The sequence below is a fragment of the Anarrhichthys ocellatus genome, unplaced genomic scaffold (assembly GCF_004355925.1).
Source record: "Anarrhichthys ocellatus isolate YVR2014 unplaced genomic scaffold, GSC_Weel_1.0 scaffold44, whole genome shotgun sequence".
NCBI classification, from domain to species: domain Eukaryota; kingdom Metazoa; phylum Chordata; class Actinopteri; order Perciformes; family Anarhichadidae; genus Anarrhichthys; species Anarrhichthys ocellatus.
The window spans coordinates 879,951-905,871 of NW_022280074.1; the positions used below are offsets into that span (position 1 = coordinate 879,951).

The following is a 25,921-nucleotide window of genomic DNA, read 5'->3' on the forward strand; positions in this document are numbered from 1 at the left end:
ACCTCAGACTGAGATCCTGGCACCTCACCAATCAACACACTGGAGGAGACTCAAGTTTAACTCTCCGTGCCACATTAATGCAAGATCTGATCAGGGAAGTGGTGTCACTCATCATACATAATGTGATCTGGAGCAGGATGAAAAGAAGAGCTGTAAAGCGTGTTTGTTAAAGGGTAACTTCGGTATTTTTCAACATGCTCATGGCCTGCAATGTAATCCTATTGGGGCAGGCTGGCTTCGTCACTTTCGTCCACTTAAATGTTTGCTTTTGCCATGATAAGGCTCCCATTGTTATTGTTATTAGTGTCTGAAATCATGGAGTCTTGCTCAAGGGGAAGTCTCGTTCTGAGACCTCGCGAGGTGAATAGTTGCCGGAAGACAGCGGTGGAAACCTGAGTGCCGAAAGTTTGACGTGTAGGAGTATAGAAAGAGTAGCTTAAAGGTATCTAAAATATTTCCAGTGTCACGCCTGAATATTAAGATGATTTCGACAATGTGAAGGAGTCGGCCGCCTGCAGCAAAAACATGACTTCTCCTTGAGCGGGACTCGGGCACAATAACAAACACACTGGATCAAGCGAAAGGCAAGAAACACGTTTTATTCCTCTGTAAGGTCTCTTCCATAATGTTGTCAGACTCTTATAACAACAATCTGAGTGGCAAAAACAACACTTTTAGTTTACGGAATGGTACATTAACGCTGCTCACTTTCTGTCGCTGCTCATTTCGCAGTTGCTGTTTGCATTATTCCTCAATACTGGACCAATGCCAAAACATGTTGTCCTCATTAGTTATTTAAACAGATACCCTTTAAGCACCTCGCTTTAATACCCTGTGGGGTTTAAACATGGACACAACAATGAGGAAGACTTCAGAGCAGCCATGGCAACAAGAGTTAACTGACCAGAGAGAAAACCCATAATAATACAGAATTGAGGTGAATCGGTGCATTGAGACTGGCCCTGTTATTATTGGTTATTATTAAGTTTCAATACTGTTTTCAGGAAATTAACCGTGGTCAGGTCATCCAAATAATGCCCGTTATTTGCTGCAACGTTTCTGGAGCTGTGACGGAGCCGCTGGCTGACTGCCTCGAGACCGGCCCGGCTATCGCTTGAGCATGCTTCAGTGTGAATAGTCTACAGATAAAATCTCACTAATTGTTCGTTTAGGAGGCCGTACGCAGTAGATACTGATTGAATGGGAACAATGCATTACATTTGTATGCCATTTTGAACACAGCCTCTGTGTTATGTTTGTTCATGCAAACATCCCACACCTTAGGTGCAGCACAACATTGGTCCAATGCCGATTTGCTTCAGATCTCGGCAGGTGGCGAGTGAAAAAAGTTATGTGGTGTGAAATAGACATTAACCGCGATTAAAACGGCAACAGCTGAATGAAAGCCGCAGAGCGCTGACGATGAAATCAAGCTGGGTACAGATTGTTTTATAGGTGTAACATTGCAATGATTTAAACTCCCAACACAACATTTCGAAAAAGTGAGAGGAGCTTTGATGCTAAAAAATTCAAAATGGTTCTTGTCTTTCCCCAACAGTAAGCTAAGCAGTGATATCAAATATTAATCATGGTAGTTTTTACAGCTGCACCGACATCCTCTTCAGTACCACAATCAATCAAGACGCACTGTTGTGAGGAGCCTTCCATTAAAACATGAATAATCTGTCCAAAAATGTTAAAAACTACAATTGCTGGCCAGCGCCAGTGTATATATATGAATATATATATATATATATATATATATATATAAAAGTGTATGTGGTATATGAGCTTTCCCATTAGTCTGTTAACCTAATCTGAATAATTTCTGTTCCTTAATATCCTAATTATTTTTATGGCAGCTGTATTGTGTCCCTGCATTGTTGATTACTTGCTTTCTGTTTAATTATGTGTTAATTAATGAGCATAAACACAGATCGAGGTGATTAATTAACATCACGCCTAAATGACACAGTTAATACAACTCTTAGTAAACCAGATGGTGTATTCGTCATTCAAATATTCCAGGTACTAATTCCGAGTCAACATTGTGTCTTTCAGTATTGTATATATTTATGAACGTATGCACACATCAGTTAACTTAATTCTAAAAGTCTAGTTGCAATGAATTATTAGTCATTTCATGTATTAATGTATTTTCCCTGTCTCACACAATGTGCCTACTGTTGAAGCATTGACACCCTGATGTTAATTAGCTGACACCCAACCACAAATACAATGTATTTGACATTGCAGGGTAAACACAGGTGTTAATAGCATTAAGCACGGCCCTGCTCCATTAGGTTGGCCCTGGTGCTCTGCATGCTGGCTCAGTGTGACACACTAAATAGAATGGGACGATAATTCATTTAATGAATTACACCTGTGTTTACCGTGCTACAGTAGGACAATAACTAATAAGTGCCTATTGTAGAAGGAGGATGTCACAGGACCCATTGAGGAATCATGTTCACCAACACGCTGCAGGTTGTAATTCCGAGTTCTCTAACATAACAACGCATTCAATTATCTATGCAAACAACAAATAATGCATTATGTAATGACTTCACTAATTGTGTAATTTAAGTATTAGGTAGCTAATTAACAGATATTATTAGACTGAAGCACAAAGTAGAGTCAACAGCTCTAATCTGTCAGCCTATTGCTGAGCTAAACTAACTACATTTACGGTCCGCTTTAGAGTAAAATAGCACGGTGTGTTTTAAGCGGGGGGGGGGGCTACCATGTGATTGACAGGTTGCTACCACATCGTCCCATCTGGAAGTTGTACGTGTTTTCATCTTACAACTTTAACCCTGTCACAGTGTCTTTTCAGTCTGCCTGAAAATGTCTCATTCAGCGTTTGGTTGAACTTAGCTCCTCCCTCTCCTATCACTTCTGGTTCCAAATAAACCAAGATGGCTTCAAAACGGCTTCAAAATCGTAGTCCACAAACCTGTGAGTGATGTCAGGTTGACTACGTCCACTTTTTATATAGTCTATGATCAATATTACAAAATAAGAGGCTGAACTCTTACTATATTCTTTTTAACAATGTCAGTCTTTTTTCAGAATTGTCATACATAACTGTAAGTAACGATAATTAAATGATTGCTAGCGTTTCTTAAATGAGTTTAAAATAAGCCAGTATCAGGCAGCATTCATTATGGTACCCTCAGTAACATGGTAACACATTGACCAGTCTACATACACCAGTAAAGTACTGTATTGGTGCTTACATGTTCAATGTTGACATGGAGTACAATTATAAACAGAAAGAACAGCTCGTGCTGCAGATAAATTGGACTGGAAATAATAATTCCTAAGACATAAAGTTTCATCATGTAAAAGCAACTTTCTAATATTCTTTGACATCCCACATAATGAAAGTATAATTCAGAAGTGTACTGCACAGATGGCTGACAAATTGCAGCGTTCACAGTGTGAACATACCAGATTGCTTTCTGGTGGGAATGTGTGTCTGGTGTCCTATTTTGTGAGCACATGCTCCATCATGGCGTCATTACGAACTTCAGTGTATAGTTAAGCCTCAACAAGATGGCAGGAAATCCCTTAAGTGGAAATTGTGAGATCTCCTGATTGTGAGCTCGTGCTGTCCAGCGCCTCACATTTTTATCATCACAAAGTGTAGTGATCGTCCTGCGGGGCACACAGGCAGATGGGTTTTCAGTGAAGAACTGCATTTAGCTGAAAAATTGAACAACTGGTGTGTTGCGAGAGGAGGAGGACACGTCCCTATGCATATGTTTATTGGAAGACTGGGGGAAGTTGAAGTTGATTGTAAGCTACTTTATATGCGTTATTCGGGCCATATTCTTTGACCCAACTGGCTGCTTTCAAGTCCTGGATCTCAATATGCCGAGTCCGTTCTACAGCCAGACATACGGGGGGTGAAATTACTCTGTGAAGTTATGGAGAGAACCGTTAATTAGCCTGTCTGTTGGCCTGGAGGAGTCGGGTTTGAAGGTCAGCAAAAGACTTGCTGGAGTGATGATTTTAACCAGGACATGACAGACAGCAGATGAAAGAAGCAGCCTGGGCTTCTGCTCACAGACGCACCAGGCATACAAAAAAAATAATTTCACACATACACACTCCTGGAGCAGACACACAAACATAATATTTTTTGTACAAGTCACGTTTGCTGTTATCTCTCATTGTTTCTTGTACCTATTGATCCTGCCAAGATGCCTGCCATATGTTCCAACTACACATTTATATACACAATTATAGCCAGAACTAAGAGGAACACTGTGTGCGTGAGTGTGGGTGTGTGTGTGTGTGTGTGTGTGTGCGTGTGCATGCGTGTCTGTCCTTCATCAACCTGAAGCAATGTAGAGTTTCAACAGAAAGCACGTGATGTAACAGTGTATGTGAGATGTGATATTTCGGAGCAATATATTTGGATTATGCTTCTCGGGCCAAATACGAAAATTCCCTCGAGAAGGGTTCACCAGGCTTCACTCCTCTCTCTCCTCTGTGCCAATTTAAGCTGTACTATATTCGGTAAATCTACTTCCAACTTATTCTGCAGCTTCCTACAAATGCCACTGTTAAGGGGGTTAGGATTAGGCCCTGACAGGCACTGCAAATTAAACACATGATCTTCATGCTTGCGAACTGCGGTCTGCCGCGCATAATTAGGGTTTCCCTTTTTTTTAATCAAAATATCATACGACTCAAGCTGATTTATTCATCTTAATTGCATTCTAGAGTTAGTCATCAATAAATAACATTCTGCAACTACGTGTACAACATGCCTATGGCCAGAATGCTGTTAAAAAACATATAAAGTAGGATCGAAGCCGTTGCCAGCAGAGTTTAAGTGCACGGCGTCAGTCTCGCTAATGCTGTAACCAAAGAGGATATTTTTTTCTGTTTCCCTGTCAGTTTCCTCTTCAAAACCCACGCTGCACTGCTGCGCAAACAGGGAAAAACATGAGACTGAGTAATCCGTTGCACACGGCACTTAATACAATTTACCTTCCCTCGTAACTGGACACTTCATACAACCAACATAATGCCATCAAAAGACCAAAATGAATGAAAGAATAGCCTTTGAAGTCTGTGAAAAACATTCAGAGTATAATCCTGAATCAAATGCTTGAGCAAAGGGTGAGAGCGGTTAATGAAAAGGGCCATTCACACGGAGAGCTATGCCTTGAAGGTACAGGTTGCTTTGCAGAAGAGGATATTGTCTACGTCCCACATGTCACATTGTTGTGAAGTGCCCTACTGTGGATTGCGCTGTTTTATGGCCGGCCTGTTATGTTTCTCACTCTCTCGTGATCCGTGAATTCGGCCGGAGCACTTTTGAGGGTTCTCGTTTTATCGGCAGCACAATGACTAATGCACTCCAGATGAAGTAATTACATTTCCCTCCCTCTGCTTCATGTGTAGCATCAGCGCAACGGCCTCATGTGCAGATGTTTGAAGCTGATTTTAATGTACCAGGCCGTCCATGCGTTGCAGTAGGCTCTGTGCAAAGTGAAGTCACGTGAATGTTACATTTGTCAGATGCAACGCAGATACCCTACATCACCAACACTGAAAATGCCAAGGAGAGCATGAAATGATTCAGGGTGTAAAATCAGGTCAGGAGTTACAAATCAGCTGCAGTGAAAATCCCATGACGGCCCATTTATCATGTTACTCTAAGTTCTGTGCTTCACTTTGTACGAGTACAACTGCACCATCCCTGCAGTAACTCTGACGCATGACTCATATCATGTGTACGTATGTCAGCAGTGATATGATGCACAGTTAGCTAACCTTTGTGTGTGCATGTGAGTCATACATGTTTACTATACAGACTGTGGAATCACAGGCAAAGTGGTCGTATGGATTGTAACCCGGTCAATGTTTTGACCTATTTTGGGCTGGTGTTCAGTTCAGAGTATTGCTCCATAGAAGCTGTTAGGCTACTTTTGATATTAATACGCTTCATGCATTTTGGGTGAAACATCAGGGGTGAAAGTAGATTGAAGTTCTTGCTGGTACTACAAGTACAACCTTCAACGCTTCATATTGTTCTCGCCCCACCCCCAGCCGAAGTTTACGCAGATTTAATATCTAAATATGAACAGATAAAACAGATGAAACGATTATAATCTTCTTTTATCTTCAGATGACATTAATTATGCAACCGATGTTTTGAAGAAGAAGTTAACATCTTGCTGATGGTTGTTCCTTACAGTAGTTTATTCTTTCAGTAGTTACAGTAGCTCTGTTTATTCACTAGCTCGTCCTCGTATGTTACATTTGTTGGTAAGTTGAGGGTTAAATGGTGGAACTGCCACAGAATAATGTGTAAATGTTGACAAAACTTTCAAAATCATAAAACTGTGTGAAGTAAAAATGTGCACGCACACCGTTTCACCAGCAGAGTAGAGAAGTCACATCTGTTTGACCTGCTGTCTGTGTTGATAGAATAAAACTGAACACCATGAAACATCGTAACTTATTTTGTAATTTTACTTTGGGGATTTTTGCAAGAAACGACTGCCTGCCAAAAACCCCACAGCCCTCGATATCAAACAGTCAGCTGCAGCAGAAGTTGACGTTTGGCACCAGTGGGCCAGCCGCACAGTTTAGGAAAGGCAGCAAGCACAGATTAAAAAGCTGCAGATCCTGTGCTGGACACATACACACCGCCACTGGGATCAGTTTGAAGAAGTTTAGAAGAAAACTAGAATGACACTCGCACACGGAGAGTGCAGGCAATGGTGCATTCAGGTGTTCCTCGGATGGTCTCTTTTTCCAGAGTTGGGAAGTCGTTCTTGTGACTCTGGTGTGTTCATTAGCTTGTTGTATTTAACTGCTTAAACAACATGGTAGCTGTCTTTGAGCTGTTGTTCCGAATTGAAGGGGTGTGAATGTAGCACAAACGCCCTATCTTACAATGTTAATGAAAATGAAACGTACTGTAATGCATGTACAAACAAACAGACGAACCCTGCGGAGGTAATTAAATTAATGTTGACCTAATGTTAGCAGATGTGTTTTCTTGTTGGAAATGCAGAGAGCTGCTGTCCTCTCTTCCCGGTACTGCTACCTGAGCATGATATTAATTTGGAGAAGTAAATACAGATCAAATCAGCAGTATCTACGCCTAATCGGACAGTATGTGACCTGTTTTATCCAGTCACCATCACCATTTTATCCCCAAGAGGAGGAAACTCATCACATACTTGAGGCTTGCAGCATGTCAAGCATGTTCAAGAAGGCCAGCAAGGCCCAGCGCTTGATGATTGTGCTCTTCCCCCAGAAAAGATCAAAGTGGTTGAGTGCTGTGTAGGCTATTATGCGCGGCGTTTCTGCAAACCCTGTGCCAGCGGGGCCGAGATAAGCAAAGAAACAAAGGGCAGGATATTGTCTCTGTAAATGAGGCCAACTTTAAAAGCTCTTCTGAAGCTGTTTCAAAAATCCTTCACAAGAGCCTCAATGTTTTAGTAATCATAAGAAGTCAAGGTTAACAAAGAGTGGAAAAACAGCAGAGAATACATTAAAGAAGCACTACACATAGGGCTATTAAAAATGTCTCAGTTTAGAGCCAGCTTCTTTCCTTATAGTGTGTATAAATTATTGTCACGAGAATACAAGGGGCTAATGAAGGATTAGCGTCATGTTAGACCCAGTAAAACAAAACTATTATCTCTGCACCTAATTATTGTGTTCCGCACCGTATCTCTGGCCCACTTCCTGTGTCACCATCGCACTGTGATCACTTGTGCAAAGTAGGTCTTAATTAGAACTTGTGGGGAGTTTTGCGGAAGTGAGGCCTCAGCAGATGGGCCTCTCACCTGAGGGAGGTGAAAAAGGGCATGCCTTCTTCAATCCGCTCGCTCTGCGTCCCCACGCTGCCAGCAATGGCAGTTTTATCAGCACGGTCCTCGACAGCCCTGCCACTGAGTACACATCATTTTCGAGCCAACACAGCCATTGAAAAGGTGCCACGTTGAAGGTGACTCCACCGCTGATGAAAAGCCGGGTGAGATGGCAGACACTGTCTTCCATCGGTGGTTTGAAACCTCTCAGTGGGGTTTTTTTCCTCTCCCCTGGGAAAGGTGCTGCTGTTCAGCCTTGTGGCAATAATTCAGTTACAACAAATAACCAGCAGGTTTGTTTTTTAAGGGTAGCACTGGCAATTGATAGAGCATTTACACGCTGAACTATGGTATCCGTGTCTCTCCCACACACTTCTAAAAATGGCACTTGGAAGAAGGAAAAGAAGAAAAAAAAAGAGATCCACTGGGGACAAGGTTCATCAGCTGCAGTTCATGGAATTTCAAACTACAGTGGGTGGATTTCTCTGGTGGGTCCAAACAGAAACAGCAAGAGGTTAAAATGAGACTTTGTGAGCTGCATAGGAAGACTGCATCCCAACAACAAACTTCGTTTTCACTGACGTGATTTGTTCTTTTTGACATTTAAATGTTTTCGGTGTTGTGTGGACTCCAGCACGACTTTTGGAATCCTTGTAATAAAGGATATGCGATAAATATCAAAGGGAGAACGTGGCACATTTCATGTGATGCAGTGCGGATCGTAAATGTACGTAAATGCAGTCAGTGCTATATTGTTAGAGGAATAGGGCGGGGGCCTTTTGTCCCCACCCAAGCAGGATATTTTAGGATATTCAACACGGGGGCCATTTCTTAGAAGTAGTCATTTAAAATGGATTTTCTATACGTTTCTTCTATCTTCTCCACGTTTAAAGTAATTTTGGCACTGCTGTTGTTCTGGTAACATAGAGTTACACCATGCGTCATCTGACGTTATTCACTGGTTTATATATTCTGTTCACTTTATGTACGAGTAAGAAAATGGCCTAAACTAACGTTACAGACAGCTTTTTTTTTCCTTGCCCCACAATGATATAAAAATACATTTGATTATCTCACTCCAGTGATGTAATAAATCCAGTTTTAAGTTGTAGAAATACTGATTCTTCACTTTAGGGAAGGGGTTGCTATGACATACATCTTAAGAATAATCATAGGTTTTTATAAACTAGCTTTGCTTTCCAACAGCGAAAAATGTCATTCCATGAGGATGTTATGGATGAGGATGGATTTTAGTGTTTCTGTTGACTCGGATATTCAGACATTTTTATGAGAGTCAGAGTATACAAAAGAAGAAATGCAGCAGAGAAAGGTCGAAACTGTGTCTGCATTAGATGTGCAATAGGATTCGTCCGGCGAACAATGCATCCTGTTACATGTCGGCACAGCTCCGCAAGCAGGAGAGCTCAGCTTTCTCTGTCAAAGTAGCACGCACTGAGGAATGTATGGATGTATGGATCAATACATAAATGCAGATGTCCTCATCGCATACGTTACTAAATATTGGCAGATAACGATCGTCAGTAAACCTTTATTTCACACTGTGGTGGTTAACGGTGAACTGTGTAATTAATCCGCGGCTCACTTGCAGGCCGAGCCATGAGGGGGGATCCGTACGCTTCACGGATCAACAGTGGTCTGTTACACCACTAGTTCTGAGGTGGAGGGACAATACGTTTGTCATATCTCAAACATGCAACATCACCTCTCTCTCTCTCCGCCTTCACTACAGGGAGTTGTTCTTGCCTTTTTGTCTATTGGCTTAAGGAGAAGTCCTCATTGGTCCTGAACCCTTCAACCCCTTTATTTAGAACAGCAGGTTGGTCCTTCAGTCACAGAAATGATCTTACCACAATGGGCCGGGACTTTTGTGAAGATGACATATGCTTCTCAGCCCTATGAGCCCCATCCAACTCTATTTTCTGATGATCCAGTTGGTTTTTCAACAAAGAGTTTTCTCAATTTTTCTTCAGATTCAATCAACTTTACTTTTCCAGACTCTTTAATGCCATCTACAATAATGCCCTAATCTGGTTCACATTGCCCAACACTTATCCAGTAGACATCGGCCAACACTAATCTGGTAGACACCGCCCAATCCTAATTCGGTAGACATCGTCCATCGTCGACTGCCACTGAACTCTGCATTTTCACTGTAGTATTTAGTTGCAGCTGTCACATATACTTTATAAAAATGCTAGGACACATACGTTGGTAAGTTGCCCCCGGTCATGTGAAATATTTTCTTTCAGAAAAGGGGAAGACTTCCTGTCGACAACATTTCAAGAAAAACACATTCAAGAACAAACACTAAAGGAACTTGATTTGTGCTTTTCTGTTGAACTGTTATAACTGTGTCTGTATCAGAAGCACTCTGGGCCGAACCAAACAGATTCTGCTGCTGGTTCCAGCACCATGAAGATGAGCCAGGCAGCATCTCCAGAGTGTATACGAAGGCTATGTTTCCATTGGTAGTAGTCTTATTCAAGTTCAGTGAGGGTAACTGAGGGTAAATTCCTTTTTACTTTAAATATACCAATCCAAATACAATTCCTGCTTTCTTACTAAACAGTTGTAATATATTTAATAGAGCAAAGCTCTGTGAAAACTAAAAAACAGTAACATGTCCTCAGATAAAACAGACTTCTTAGTGATGATCTTGTGCATGTTATCCTAACCGTTATAGTTATTATCATAATGTTACAACTTAACATCTGGTTAGTATCAGTCAGTGAATGAATATTTCATATTTACCAAGCAGCTTTGCACGTCAACACCATATACTGTATATGCGCTATGGGGGGATATCTGAAGGAATATGATGTTGATCTTGTCTTTGAGAGTGTCTGCATAATCAGATATGTTTCCACTTGGAAACATTCATTCTGGCATTCAGTGCCTGTGTGGATCATTGTATTCGATGTTATTCATAGCCAAGTTGTCTGAAACACATGACAATGTCACGGCTTTCCTCAAAAGCCTCCAGGGGATGTGTGGGTGGGTTATGTCTTCCTTTAAAGTCGTACATTTTGAGGGGTGCTATTTAGTAGATCCAGTAGCCGAGTTGCTACATTGACCAATGTTAAAGGATTATGGATTGAGAACACACTTAAGACAGAGGGATGCTGCTAAGAGCTCATACAATGTGTTTCCATTCATTCCAGCTTCCCCGATTCTGCCAGCCCCGAGCATAGCCCGTTCACACAGGGGAGAAGACTCTTAAAATAGAGATGGGGGGGAGGGGGGGTATGCATTTGCATTACCTTAAGAGAGTGACAGAGATGGAGAAATAAAAGAGCGAATGGGGAAGGAGCTGTTTGGCATTCTTGCTCCTCTGGGGGGTAAAAACTGATAACATCCAGGCCATAGAACAAGGACACTTCTCCTTTCAGATGAGTCACTGTGAGGGCAGCACACACAGGAGGGCAGATCAGACCCCACTGGCAAGGCAAGCTGCATTTGACTGCTTCATCAAATTACAACAATGACCCCTCGAGTGTGTGTGTGTGTGTGTGTGTGTGTGTGTGAGTGTGAGAGAGAGAGAATATTTCACAATATTTTCACTACATTTTTGTATGTACGGTATATATCGTATAATGTATGAACATGACCTCAATCATTTTTGCTTACCTCGATATTGTCCGTTGTGTTGACATGTCTGTTTGTTTACTTGTAGATTTTCACCAACATTTTAGCCGACGTGATCTTCGCGACCATTATAACATTGCACATTTTTGTTAACTGAGCCAGAGAGCCCGTTTTATTTATTGTTCTGATTTGTGTGATTTTATTATATTTATTTTGTATTTATTTAGGATATTTTAATATATTTTTTTTCTCTTTCAATTTCTACTGTCACAAAAGTTCATTACTCAATAATATTCGGGCAACGATCTTTTTAATAATGTGCAACTATTTCTGGGACAATATATTGTCCAACAAAAGTAAGTATCTTGAAAGGCCTTTTCATTGCCATCTTTTATTTAGTCCTTTTATTTGTTATAAACCAATTTATCAAATGTTTTTTACTGCTTTTTACTTTTTTTACTATCCACACTCTAACATTATTGATTATCTACTGCAGCACTTGCTTTTAGAAGTTGAAACCTTTGTGAGCTTTTCAGAGGTAAACAAAAGGTATAAAAAACATACACAGTAGCTACAGGTCCAAGCATCCTTACATCATGCAACTTCCATCACACAATAACCAAGAATGCTCTCTTTTAATGTACATTTTTCTTCTTTTTTTTGCTGTAAATTATTATTACTATTATTATATCATGGACATTCAACCCAAGATGTTCTAGGGGTTTGTGGGAAATGGTGTTTGTTAAGGGCTGCAAACAGAAATACTGAATAAACAACAAAAATATGTGTTTTTAAATAACTAAATAACGACAAGACGAATTGAATATATACTGTTATGTAATAATAGTTTTTAGTTCAAATTAGATTGGAAGCATTCAAATTGTACAACATTTATTATGAAGTTATCTCATCATCATCATAATATAATTCCACCAAAAGTGATAAACATTGAATTAATTTAAAGCCCTGTATTTATACTGTTGTTTGTCACTATGACACTGTACTCTGGCTCACTTCGCCCAAACACTCTACATATGGCTCTGGTAATGGGATGGTGTTATGATGCATCAGCAGCTCAGAGAGCTTTTACAACCTGACATGATATTATTGCTGAGCCCAGAAAACCGCATGTGAGCGCTCCACGTCTACGGTAAGTGCACCTCTCTGCTGTCCAGGGAAAACATCCATCTTCTGCTCCACAGATCACTGCCTGGTGAGCTGAGACTGTTGAATGTACAGTACATAAATGACATCATGCACTGTCACACTACGACAACAGCTTTCGACAATAGAGGAGGGTTCAAGCCATATCAGCGTCACCGTAAAATCACAAGTCCATGAAAGCCTTGGGGAGCTAAAAATGCCACTTAATCTCCCCAAAGACTAAACTGACCTCTAAAATAAACATGACCAGTGCTGACGCACAGTAAACAATTGCATCACTCTCACTTATTGCTCTCAAATATGCTGGTAATTGCCTTGCTGTCTTATAGAAAACATAAATTCACATCTTATAGAAATAGAATAGAATAGAAACCTGTCTGGGATTAGTGAGGGGACAGTTGTTTTTTTTTGCTGCAGCGTATTGAGAAAAAGAGGACATGTTTAACAGTCCTTCTCTGCCCTTCCCAGTTCCATTAATTCCAGCATGTAGCTTTAAGAGAGTCTGACCCAGAATAATCACTGTTTTCAAGAGGTCAGCAGTGATGTACTGTATTGCTGAGACAGCCTCAAGTAGGGAAGCACTTAACAGTTGAACTTAACTACGTCTTTGTAAAAGAGAAGCAATGCAAGCAAAGGTACTAACATACACCATCATAACAATTAACTGTTTAATCGACCTAATTCATTTTGATGGATTAATGCTATCAGTTAAACAGTTAAAAGGAACTTTAAGTGAGCCTGAGCCAGAGGTGTTGGAATCTTTTGGGCTAACCCCCTTCCCTTTAATCAGCCAGTAGCAAGTAAGACATAGGAGCTTGGCTTGGGTCTCGATGAGTTGTAGCATTTATTTACCGGCAAATAAGCTGCACACACAATGCACTGCTACGTTCACAGCTATACTGACTTCACACTCAACGTCACACAAACGCGCGCTCTCTCTCTCTTGACAGGACACTCACTTATGTTACACCGGAATTGCCATACACTGGTAGAAACCCTGAGAGTATGCAAGGCGGTAACACAGATTACTGGGAAAGTGGCACAATTCGCCACAACAATGCAAGCAACATCGTGGCTGCCAACTCTTCAACCGCAGCACCTCTGCATGCAAGGCACTGATCTGTACGGTTAACGGTTAGTTGCAGACATGCTCTGAATGAGACAGAACCGAGTTGTACGAATGGTATCATGTTACACACCTGTGTCCACCAGGCAGTGTCAGCGCTAAAGAAAGGTCTGGCTCCACATATTATCATTCTGGCATATGGTAAAAATGCTTTGGCTTGTTTGTATTTCTTTAAACCAATCACAATTGTCTCGGGCGCCACTAAGCACAAGATGCAGCAACGGTGCCCTTGCTAAATAGATTGCGTGAAATACGCAGCTATTGGCCGGCTCATACCACGTGTCTACTTCCTGTGAAACAGGCTACACTGCACATCTACTATACAGCCTACTATACAGTGAGCCTGAATAGTCAACTATTCAACGATGCGTTCTAAGGAGCCTGATTCGACGGCCAAGCTTGTAGTCAAATCGCCCCAGTGACAGGAGAGTGTGGTAATGAAGCAAAGGATGATTCATCATTCATAAATAACGACAACGTAGGGCTTCAGTTTCAGAAACAAAGAATAAATATATTTACCAGCGCACTCAAATAGGAAAGTAGCCCCATCATTCTCTAAAATCACCTGGGGTAGGCACATAGAAACAGCTGTTTGTGGCGCTATAATAACAGTTTGTGGCTTGAAGCCCTGCTGCAGCAAACGGGACAATATTTTGGGAGGCCAGTAATGCAGTAGCTGCATGCTCAAGGACTTCTCGTAATTGCGGTGACTCACACTTTCTCAAAACACCTTTTATTGCCTGGTTTGTACTGCTATTGACCTCATTGACCACTGTTTACCAGCCCCCGGCTAGTAGCGGCAGCTAGGAATAACACTGCTGAGTGCATCAACAACCCCCTTCCGCTAGCCTGCGCCCATGGACACAGTGCGGAAGTAGTTTTAACACGATTATTGTTCTGGACGGTGTGTTTGGCTAACCGTTAGCTAACGGAACTCGTTTTTACTGTTTTTATATAGATACTTAAAGCTCAGAGGGGAATCAACAAGCTCCTAAAAACCGACTCGACAATCAGTCGACTTGACAAACCAGATTCAACAATCTAAAATCTTTGTCTGGAACACCCTTAGGCTACAACCAACAGTTCGGGAGGCAGGAGGATGCCTATTGGTAACCTGTAAACAACGTAGAACAATGTTGTAGCCATGCACATGCCATGTTTACTAGGCAACCATGAAGCTTGCCTTCGTTTAGAGCTGTCAGTAAATAACAAACTGTCTCAGGTGTGACTGACTTTAAGAGTAATACGTTTGTAGTGCCACTGACTGAGATTGATGGGGTACAAGGTGTAAGACTTTCAGCCTTTAAATATCTCAGGATTGACATTGTCAACAACCTTACGGCGCAGCTTCTAAAGCCAGGAAACGTTAAACAAAATAACATCGATCATCGTGTCCTTTTTATGAGTCAGAATGTCAAGTACTGCTACAAACTTTAGCACATCCTAAAGACAGCGAGTGAGTTAAACACCAGTAGCAAAACCTAACAAAGATGACTCAAACTATACAAACACTTAGGTTAAATTGATGTTGCATTCTTTCAGGAGGGGCAAAATACTGCAACACAAAATCTGAACGATAAGTATTATTGTTTTCATGTGTACTGTTTATATCATTTGTAAAGCCACTGGAGTCCCATTAATGCACATGACTATATAATCTCTTCCTTCCTTGTCACAAACTGATTTCATTCATATCCAGTATTGCGGTTTTAATTTTGCTGTAGCTTTATCTTCACTGTGTGTGTGTGTGGGGGGGGGGGGGGGTAAAGGGGTAAAGCAGACGATGGGGCTGGGGACGTTTGGGACATTTAGAGTATAGAGCAAAAGTGAGGCTCTTATATTGCGCGGTGCTTGCAAAGAGCAAAACTCTCGAGGGAAGCGAGGGAATATGTGGAAGCTTAAATCCTACAAGCTCCAGAAACACACTTACTCTCTCTCTCACACACACACACACACACACACACACACAGACACTGCCTGACCATTCTGCCCCTCTTAATACACCTGTCTCCCGGGTGTTCCTCCTCCTTTTGCATTGTTCTCTACACACACTGGGGACAACCAAGAAATGAAACCATGGGTGGTGGCATAAAAAGCTCTACATTATTTAGAGAATAAAACTTGGCGGTCTGGATGGAATATTTATAGCATAAAAACAATATACCAGCTATTTGCAAGTTTCACAACCTGTCATCCTCTTATCCATTTACCTGGAGAACTGACTCTGCCAAGACCTGCAGTATTTGTAACAAACATTTGTACCTCCGATATTTCATCAAGCAAAGCTTTTAGGCCGCACTAGCGTCTGTTGGTTGGATCGGGCTCAGGGTCTGGACAACTTTTGGATGGATTGTCGTGAAATTTTGGGGGAGACATTCCAGGTTCCCAGAGGATAAATCCTGTTAACTTTGTTGATAGTTTGACCTTTCATAGGTCAAACCCACCACACACTACAAGAAAATAATGCGTTAAAAAAGCCTCTTTTTTTTGCAATAAGGTGAACAGCACTTAAGGGTTAGTCAGTTGAAATACATCATGAATAAATTAAATGGAGAAATAATATGCTCTCATATTATCATTCATGAAATCTAAGGTTAAGAGGACATTGCTCATAATTGTCTCAAACAAAAGAAAGAGCATGAATTAAATACATATCTATGACACAACTCTACACGTAATGTTATTCATAGTGGACCGAGGTATTTACTGACGCCTCGGTGTCATAGAAAGTTATCCTAATCTCACCTCGCCACCCTTCCACTCTGTAATGCATTGATCGCTGAAACCGGACAGGAAGATCAGAGCTAGAGCAGGGGCGACCGTGGCTCAGTGGTCCTTCAATAAGAGGATCGGCGGTTCGATTCCCTGGCTCCGCTAGTACATGTCAATGTGTTCTTGGGCAAGACACTTAACCCCAAATTGCTCATAGGCTGTGTGTGAATGGGTATAAATGATGAACTAGTCCTGATGGACAGGTGCACCTTGCATGGTAGACCCTGTCATCAGTGAATGAATGGGTGTGAATGATGACATGTAGTGTTAAAGCGCTTTGAGTGGAAGACTAGAAAAGCGCTTTATAAGTACAAGTAAATCTACCATAGCTGCAGTACATTGTAATCCAAGTGTCTCTTGAGAGGTCACACCTAAATTGACCGGAATCATCTCCACTTGCACGAGGAAATAAAACCCAGACAAGGGAGTGTAATCAAGTGAACAGTTTGAAAGAAACACCCAACTGTCATTTAGGAAAACATATAGCCATTATGAAGGCTGAACTTCTCCGAGAAATGTGTTATTAATGGGAAAAATATATCAGCGCTGCCATTCCAGTCCAATAAACTCAATAAACTGTTAATGATAAGGCAAATTGAAAATGTCAGAAGGTATACAAAATTCTGAAAGGAGCTCTCTGCAGCCTTGATGAAAGGTGCTGCATATTGGATAGTTATGAATTATGAGGCTACATGACTTCCTCCATTGTTCCATTTAAAACTCATTTTAACTGGCACCTGGGCCACGGTCCTGGACACAATGGGATCTGTTGTGACACTGAAGGCAACCTTTAGCACATTGTTGAACTAGTGCTTCACAAATTGTCGGACTTGGAGGTAAATTCTTCACCAAAGGAAAGCACTAAGCCTAATTCATCACAATTGTCTGCAGGCTTTACTGTGTGTTAATACGTTGACGTGTTTGAGAGGAAGAATGAGAGTGAGAATACTTCTGCTTTCCAAAAACATTCTCACACAGTACGGCGTGCAGCGCATTAGCAGACATCAGCACCTTTCTTATCCACCATCATTCTCACAGACAGTATCATTCTGTGGCAGCAGCTCAAAATGGACCATTAGCAAAATGCTCTATTGTTATTTTAATCCAGTTCTGCTCATTTTTTCCCCCGCCTTTGCTCGGCGCTTTTTTTTCCTACTCTCACGACTCCCATTGTGCGAAGCACTTTTCAGGGATGAGGCTCCAACGGCCTTTTTAATTTCTGAGAGAAGCTCATGGGGGGGTGGCAGATCCTGGAGGTTTAGGCCCTGATGTCTGAAAGCTAACGGCTGATAAACCTTGTGCTTTTATATGCACATTATCACAACCAGATGTCACAGGATGGAAATGTGTTGTAAGGTTATTAAAATCCCATCACACCCATAATTACTAGGTCGCTACAATCAATGTTTTTATGATTAAAATGAAATGAAGATACAGTATATCAGACTTTGACTACACTTTTTCTTATTTCTGCTGAAAAATATATGAATATCACCAGCCGTATTGTTTAATGATTACAACAAATAATACATTTACAATGCCTTATGATTATGGAACAATTATGTGTTCATTGTTGACAAGTGGCAGGAGAATGTACGTGATAATACATCTAATTATGCTACATACCCGGTACAACACAGTTACGGATGTTATTCTCAGGCATGTGACTTAACTTATATTTACTGAGCTCATACATCATCTTGTAAGGGCTCCAGAGCTCATAAGGCATTTAATTGCAATATGAGCAGGGTCTGCAGGAATAAATACCAAATACTTCAACAGTGTCACCCCTGGAAAAAATAATGCTCGTGACATTTTCTGATATAATTATGATCATTATCTTGTAATTATAATGTATTATGGTGATATTTTACTTAATGACCAACATTAAAGTGCTACACATTTTCTGATCTTTTCACACTCGCATGCATGCACCAGATAGTCTAGCAAACGAGCATTTTGCCCTAGTTGAGGGCTGTATTTGTGCCGTAGTTCTGGAAGTATTTGCGTTTCATGCAGTACTGCCGAGGGGGTTCATCCTGTCTCCGTTGGAGCTGTGATACCTCTGAGTCTCTATTTGCAGCCTGTTGAATATGCAGTGGCTTTGCTGGAGCTGAGACGGGCTGTGTGCTCAAGCTTTGAGACTACGCGACAGGGCAAATACAGCCAAACATGTACACACACCCACACACTCACCCACACGCTCACACAAATGGCTCTGTGGAGGCTAACTCTATAGCCAAGATACACAGGAATCACATTACTTATTCCCCCTATGTTTGCCACTTTCTATTTTGTTGATTATGAGGGCTTAATCTTCCTGGATCCTGCTCCGGCTAAGTGATCCATTCTGCAGAGTGACATAAGTTTTGAGTCTGAGTGTTCACAAGCACCTTTCTCAGGTACTTTATCCCCTGTACAACAAACAGAATCCAACATTTAAAATTTAGTAATAGTTATCCATAAGTCCTTAATTTAGACATGACCTATTATCCAGGAAACAAGTGACTTCTTTAGAGGTCAAAAACAATGGTGCAGGGGAAGCTGAGAATCATATGTGTCGATAGTAAAACTTCTGTTTTGACATGTTATTTCGGAGATTGCCAGTGTCCTGTCTTCCAATGGACTTCTACAATGTGTTTCACCTCATCGCATCTGTTAAATAACAATACCCTAATTGGAATTATCCCCATGCGTTGGTTGTGTTTTTTCAGAGATCAGCTGCATGGCGGTTGTTTAGCTTTGAAAAACACAGGCTCTGAGGTGTAGGACTTGAGCTCACCTCAGCTGATATCCTGTATTAGGGAGATAAATACCACAGTTGGTTCTCCAAAGAGTTCCAGAGATTTATGGATTGCTTCTGTGCAGCAGGCCCCTGGGAGGCAAATATTCTATGAAATCTTCCATATGTTTTTGTACTGTACAACACACACACACACACAGACCCATCCATGCCTGTAAGGCTAAACAGTGGCAGCTGCTAGTATGGTTGAAGTGTAAGAAACATTGTTGCATCGCTGACTTCGGAACATAGTACAGAGTGGAAAACATAAGAAAAATAGAAAGAGAGGAGAGTGTATGGCTGTGTTCAAAATCACATACTGCCTCCTACATGCTGCCTGCTAAATGAATGATTAAGTCTGCCATTACCAGCAGACTATTCACAGTAAGCATAGTCAGCCCCGTCTCTGAAAATGTCTCGGCAAATATTCAAACAGGCGTCATTTGGATAAACTGACCACACATTGGGGATCTAAACGGTTACTTTTTCACCTGAAAATATGTTAAAACATAATAAAGTGACACATTACCAGCTTTGAGCCTGGCTCAAAAGAGACGCTGGAGGCCAGTTGAGTATAACCAGTAAGCGGCATTTCTCGCTTTTACAAACTTCACAAACTATGCAGTTGGATTGCACTAGATATTCAATTTGACGTCATACTTATTATGAATAGTAATTTAGTATGCGATTCCAGATGTGTGTGGTTTGAGGGTGTCCAGGATGCAACAGCCAGGGTGTTGCATCATCCCATTAATTACCCTCACTGCAGTGTACATGACCCACATGCTTAGAAAGATAAGCAGGGCTGTAAAGAGCATGGGAATAGGGTGAAATAGAAAAAGAAGGGGAAAAAGGATCAGACTAGCAGGACAATGCCCCAATCAGCTCAGCCTCTCACTGTCAACGTTTTCATTATTTTGGCCCAGTTATTAGGGGGGAGCTTTCTTTTGTTCATTTATGAAGTATTTTTTGTGAAAAGTGGCCAGCTGAGAGGCGCCCACCTGTGCCTGGAGAAGGCCAGTAAGTGGGAAGGGCCATGACGGATAAATGTGATCCTTTGTAGAGGCAGTATTGATCCGGCAGAAGGCTCGCTACATGAATCAAGTATGAGCTCCGTACCGTTAGTTCCTTCACTTGCTGCGATGGATGTGCTTCAGTGCAATAGAAATACACACTTTCTCGAGTAGCCCAAACTGGACAAGCTGGTCATTAAACCCAATCAGGCTGAGGGATGCTGGCACTTTGGTGGGCACTGAATGAGGGGCTTTTAGCTTCGGAAGACAGCAGTGTCATTGTTGGCCCAAGTAGCTCATAGATCCATCTTAAAATAACCCATATTTAACACTAATTTGCCACTCTCAAATGATCATCATTAGTTTAGGGTTCCTTAAGCTGTCACCCAGTTAAACCTGCTCAGAAACCTGCTAGTCCACCTCTGAACAACAATTAGTTTTACATGTTTTTAGTGGAAAGGTTTACTGTCCCAGGACGGTCTGAATCCTGTTTCACAGTATTTTCAAATCCAAAAAGAAAAGTATACTTATAATCATTGCTATGTGTTGTGATTTTTCCAAAAGCTATATGAGCTGAGCTCCAGTCCTCACAATAAGCATCCTTTATGCAGCCATGTGGCCGTTATGGTCCACTTCTGCCTGTCTCTAACTCATCCTATGTCTCAATGGCCGTACTGAGCAACAGCAAGTTTCTCCCTTGTCTTTCTCTCTTGGTTGTATTTCCAAACGGCATCCATGTCTGTTTTGTCTCTTATACTATTTCACAGGGACAACCTGTTCTGGTCCTTCTGGATTTAACAGACTGCTGAGCACAGGATATTTACGACACACTCTCACACACACACACACACACACACATCTCCAGAGGATAGGATCTCAGAGAGGCAACACAGCCTATTTCCCTGCAAATTAGGTTAATCACGCTCCAGAGAGGCCCAGTTAATAATCCTCATTGAGGCTATTAAGATGGCACCTAAATCACAGGAATATCTGTATATCTGATGGACCCGTCCACAGTAATGCCACGCTTAGACCCGCGGGTCTTGGAATAGCTAGTGAGGACGGGTCATACGCCTGACGCTGCTACTTTAGACTGATGATGTCGTGCAAGGGCAATTGTTTCTCACCTCAGTGTGGAGTATAATAATACGATATATTAGGAGCCTTGTTTCATTAAGCCAGTGATATTAATCTCAGATACAAAGCAGTTTTCTTTTTCAAGCGGGTACAAGACACAGAATACTAAACACATGATCACCAGGAATATCAACGCACATAAATTTGCACATCATTTGCGAGCTCCAGATTCATTCAAGCCACTGCCTCTCTTTTTCTTCCTTATGTTCAATCATTTGACATATCACAGTTACCCCATCCCCATTAACTACAGGAATTTATCCAGGACAGAAAAAGCCAGACACTTGGAGGGTCACCTGGATTTAACATATTCGGTCGTAGGCAAGTGGAAACTGACAAGTGAAGCCCTCCTGAAAGGCAACTGGTGTCTCTGGCAGTTATATTTTGCAGCTGCAGTGTGCCGAGGCCTGATTGCATCTCCAGTGCCTCCGCGTTATGAGAGCTCACCGTGGGGAACCTAAGACTGTGTGACGTTCATGAAAGATTGAGCCCGGAGATGCCGAGCCTGGGAGAGATGAATACCTGCTGGTTAGCCCTCAAGTGAGACACTCTCTGGTTCGGGTTAGTTATAATCCTGGACCATTACAGGAACTAAATTTATCGTCTTTGAGATACTACATGTATGAAACTTGAGAAACGTTGACTGGAAAGTGTCACATTTAAGAGGCAACGCAGCATGCAAGCTCACAGGACGTGTTGATGTAGTGCGTCTTCCTACTGGCACTTTTCCTTTCCATGTGCATCCTCCTGAGTAATAATTATATGCTTTCGTAGTTCATGCTGTAGAGGGAATTAGGCTTTGCACACTATTCATCCAATGAACCAACCTCTTGCCATTGCCAAAGTTTCAGTGTTGTGTGTTTTGATGAGGATAAAGCACCTCTTCAATCTTACTTGTGAAATTGATTTTTAATTAAATTTTGATGCTTCAAAAGGCTTTCAACAAGCAACTGTGTTCCGCCAACATATTTCAAGTGCTCTAACCATACCTATAAAATACATACATTCATGGAAAATTATTCAACCACTATTTTGACCATTGATCTAAGTAATTTATACACTCATTGATCCAAGCTTCACAAATTTTGCACTTTTATTTAATCGCAAACTGAATATCTTTGGACAATTGGTTAGACAAAAGAAATAATTTGAAGACAACTTCAAATTGTGTGCAGGTTATGATGGGCATGTTTTACTATCTTTTGACATTCAAAAACAACAACAAAAAATTGATTTTTCAAACTTTATTGCAGCTCCTGCCCTTTCTTTGCAGTGAGTTAAAGCTGGGCAATATAGTTCAAATAGTCTATGGAATATATTGCCATAGCTTTATATATCACACTGCGCTAAATGTATGACAAATCACTCATAAAAGAAACACATTAATATCCAAGTGTTCCACTGTTTAGCATCACTTTAGAGAAAACTACACTCAATTAAAATAACTGAAACTAAAAACGACTGAATGAAAATCTATAAGCGATTATACTGAATTACCCCCCAGCCCAAGTCCACAGGGTGTCTTAATCAGACGTCTTGCCCAAATTACATAAAGAGTAACTACAGTGGCTGTCTTTAAAATCCACGGCTTTAATCTACTGAGGAATCCATCCATCCATCCTCCTCTCTAGGCTGCCAAACTCAGTGCTGTTGCATTTACACCCACACATCAAGTTTCTGTAGGTGGTCTGTTCTTTGTTCCAACAGGTACAGAAGCTGTCTCTACATTATGTTCACTGCTCGTTTCTTCTTGTTGTTTTTTTTGTTTTTTTTTCAACTAATAATGATAAACACAACCAATACTTTATCCCACACACTAAATGTCTTGGAAACCAAACACTGCCATCATAATAAAGGACAATCACAAGCAAACACAGTATTTTAGCCTGCGATGGCAAACAGCAATCTGGAACATGGTGACTTATTACAAACGAGAAGTCCATAACATCAGTTCCCGCTCACCCTCGCATCCCATTTTGACATTCCACATCATGTAAGCAAGCAGCAGGGACATTTCTAAGGATGGAAATTGGTTTCTCTGTGCCTCTCACCGATCAATCTCGAGATATGGGAACATGAATGCATTTCATTTCATCATCTTATGCAACCGCTCTGTCTACGGCGTGCATTGCCATTAGCCTGCCAGGTCAGCTCTAAGATGTAGCTACAGTGTGAGTCATGCATTATAAATGAACGGCTCAAAATGGTCAAGAATTAGAGCCACTGGTGGGGGAACGAGATCCAGCAGGTTGGCAAGAGGAATGCCACCGCTGGCAGGTTTGGTCTCATTTCACAGCGTGTCATCACCTCTAAATCTCTTTCACGGCAAATTTATGAGCTCAATTTTAGCTTTTGTTTGCAGACTCTCTAACTGAGTCAAAAGTCTGTAAACTGGTCTTTATACTGCTTAAGTAAGGATACATTTCACTCATCATAAAAACAAAGAAAGTATCCCTTTTTTCATTTGTTCTATGCCTAGATCATTTTTAATTGTCATATAAGAACAGAAGGAGAAAGGAAGCAAAGCCTGAGTGGATGTTGTGATGGATGAAGTAAAACTCCATCTACAAGGCATCCTCTCCTCTATATGGGATCAGCACTATACTCAGTGCACCACATACCAATACTTCCATATTATATATTCATATATTTATCAGACTCCCAGAGCCAGAAGGTGTCGTGTATCTTTTCACCGACTTATTTACCTTGTGAATTCCGCGTTTTTGTATGAGAAACGCGTGCATGTTTGTTTCTCACAAGTGAAAGAGGGAGCCGGCAGACCTAACCTTGAGGCTGTGCGTGCGCGCGGGCGTCTGTACACGTGTGTTTTGAGCGCGCGCGTGCTTCTGTGAGTGTATGTGTGTTGCTTGCGCCGTACTGTTGGCGACCCCCAGCGTGCAGGATGTGAAATTTTCGATCATATTCTATGCTTCAAACAACACTAAACATATCCACATACAGCCTCCGCGGTATTAACACTCTTCAGTGTCAACACTACAACGAAAAAGAGTCGGTATATTTGAAAACTGTGGTACAGAAAACCTACGTTTGCACTTTTTGTTCACAGACCTATCGATACATATAATCCAGTCATCGATTCCAGCAGACTCATAACTTGCAGTGGCGTAGATGAAATAACTAAGACAGCATGTTGTCGAACAGCTTTGTCAAATGTGAATTTATCATATAACATCTACGTTTCTCGGTTGCAAATTCCACTGTAATAACTATGACATTAAATTAAAAATGTTCGTGTCTTACCTGCGCGCAACACTCCGTTTTATCCACATTGTTCTCGGCTATCGAATCCGACTCAGTCCTTCAAGTAGCCTCCCATTGAGATGGGTTTCCTCCAAAGTCGACAGTAGCTGCTGAAAACACTCAAGTGACGGACCTTACTCCGGCTGTCAGCAACGCAACCATCATTTAAGACATATCCTTCAACGTTGCGCACGTCAAATTCCTCCAATACCGCTGCCAAACCCCACTCTAAATACCAGAACAACAGTCAGGTCTCTTTTAAATTGCGCGTCAATTGTTGTGATGGCGAAAAATCTGATCAGTTAAACGGAGAGGGGCTCGTGCGTGCAGGCGGACAGGTGAGTTGCGGGAAACCGACAGAGGTACCCTCAAACTTTGCCTTCATGGAAATCTTTCATATCCCCCCCTCCGGCTGTAAAGACAAAGATGTAAGATGCTGCGAGCAAAAAAAATAAAAAGGCATGTAGTTGGCATCCTCGTCGCTGAAATGAAAGCGCACCTTCTCCTACATTGTTGAAAGGAAGACGAACGTCCAAAGAATTGAGGCTGTAAGATGAGGATGATCGGTCCTCTGAAGCACGGAGGAGACAAGTCACCGCTGGTAGGGGGTCCTCATTAGCCACATCACATCTCTGGCGGCGTTGAGCGGTGCGTAGGGGTTAGACAAAGTAACGAAAACACACAAAAAGAAGAAAAATAGGTGCAACTGAAAAAAAAGAGGAGGAGGGGAAACGACGGAGGAGAATCCTGGAGGTTGAGAGTTGCTTCAGAGGAGTTGGAGAGAGCGGGAGTGAGAGTTTGTCGTTCGAGAGGAGAGGAGGCTGGTCCGCCTCCTGCTGCTTCTCTTCTTCTCTCAGACTGACGAACGACCTGCTTGCTGAGCACCTCGCGGCTGTGACGTCATTTTAAAGACAAAAATGCCATGTGCTGGAGTGCCTCACTTCATATGGGAGGAGTGTCTCTCACGTCGCGTCAATCACACTCATGAGTGTCGGATTAGGCATATATGTTAAAGTGTCTTTTTTTGGGGGGGGTGGGGGTACTTCAACCCAGGTCTGAGCCAAAGTCCCCCCACTGCATAATTTTGAAAAATGCAAAAAAATAAAAGTGGGCAAGGGGTTGAGAGGTGAAACCACGCCCACTAGCTAGCTACAGTAGCTTGGAAAATAGCTATATGGCAGGGGGAATGATTTTTGACGGGTTTACTGTTTAT

General features: G+C 41.6%; 1 protein-coding gene across 1 annotated transcript in view; it reads right to left on the reverse strand.

Moving 5' to 3' along the window:
- Positions 1 to 25,498, reverse strand: part of ajap1 (adherens junctions associated protein 1) — a 50,843-nt gene extending 25,345 nt beyond the window's left edge. Inside the window, exon 1 of the mRNA XM_031868751.1 lies at positions 24,709 to 25,498. Within this exon, the coding sequence (XP_031724611.1) occupies positions 24,709 to 24,737 (29 nt within the window). The 5' untranslated portion in view covers positions 24,738 to 25,498. The remainder of the gene's footprint in view (positions 1 to 24,708) is intronic.
- Positions 25,499 to 25,921: the final 423 nt, after the last annotated feature.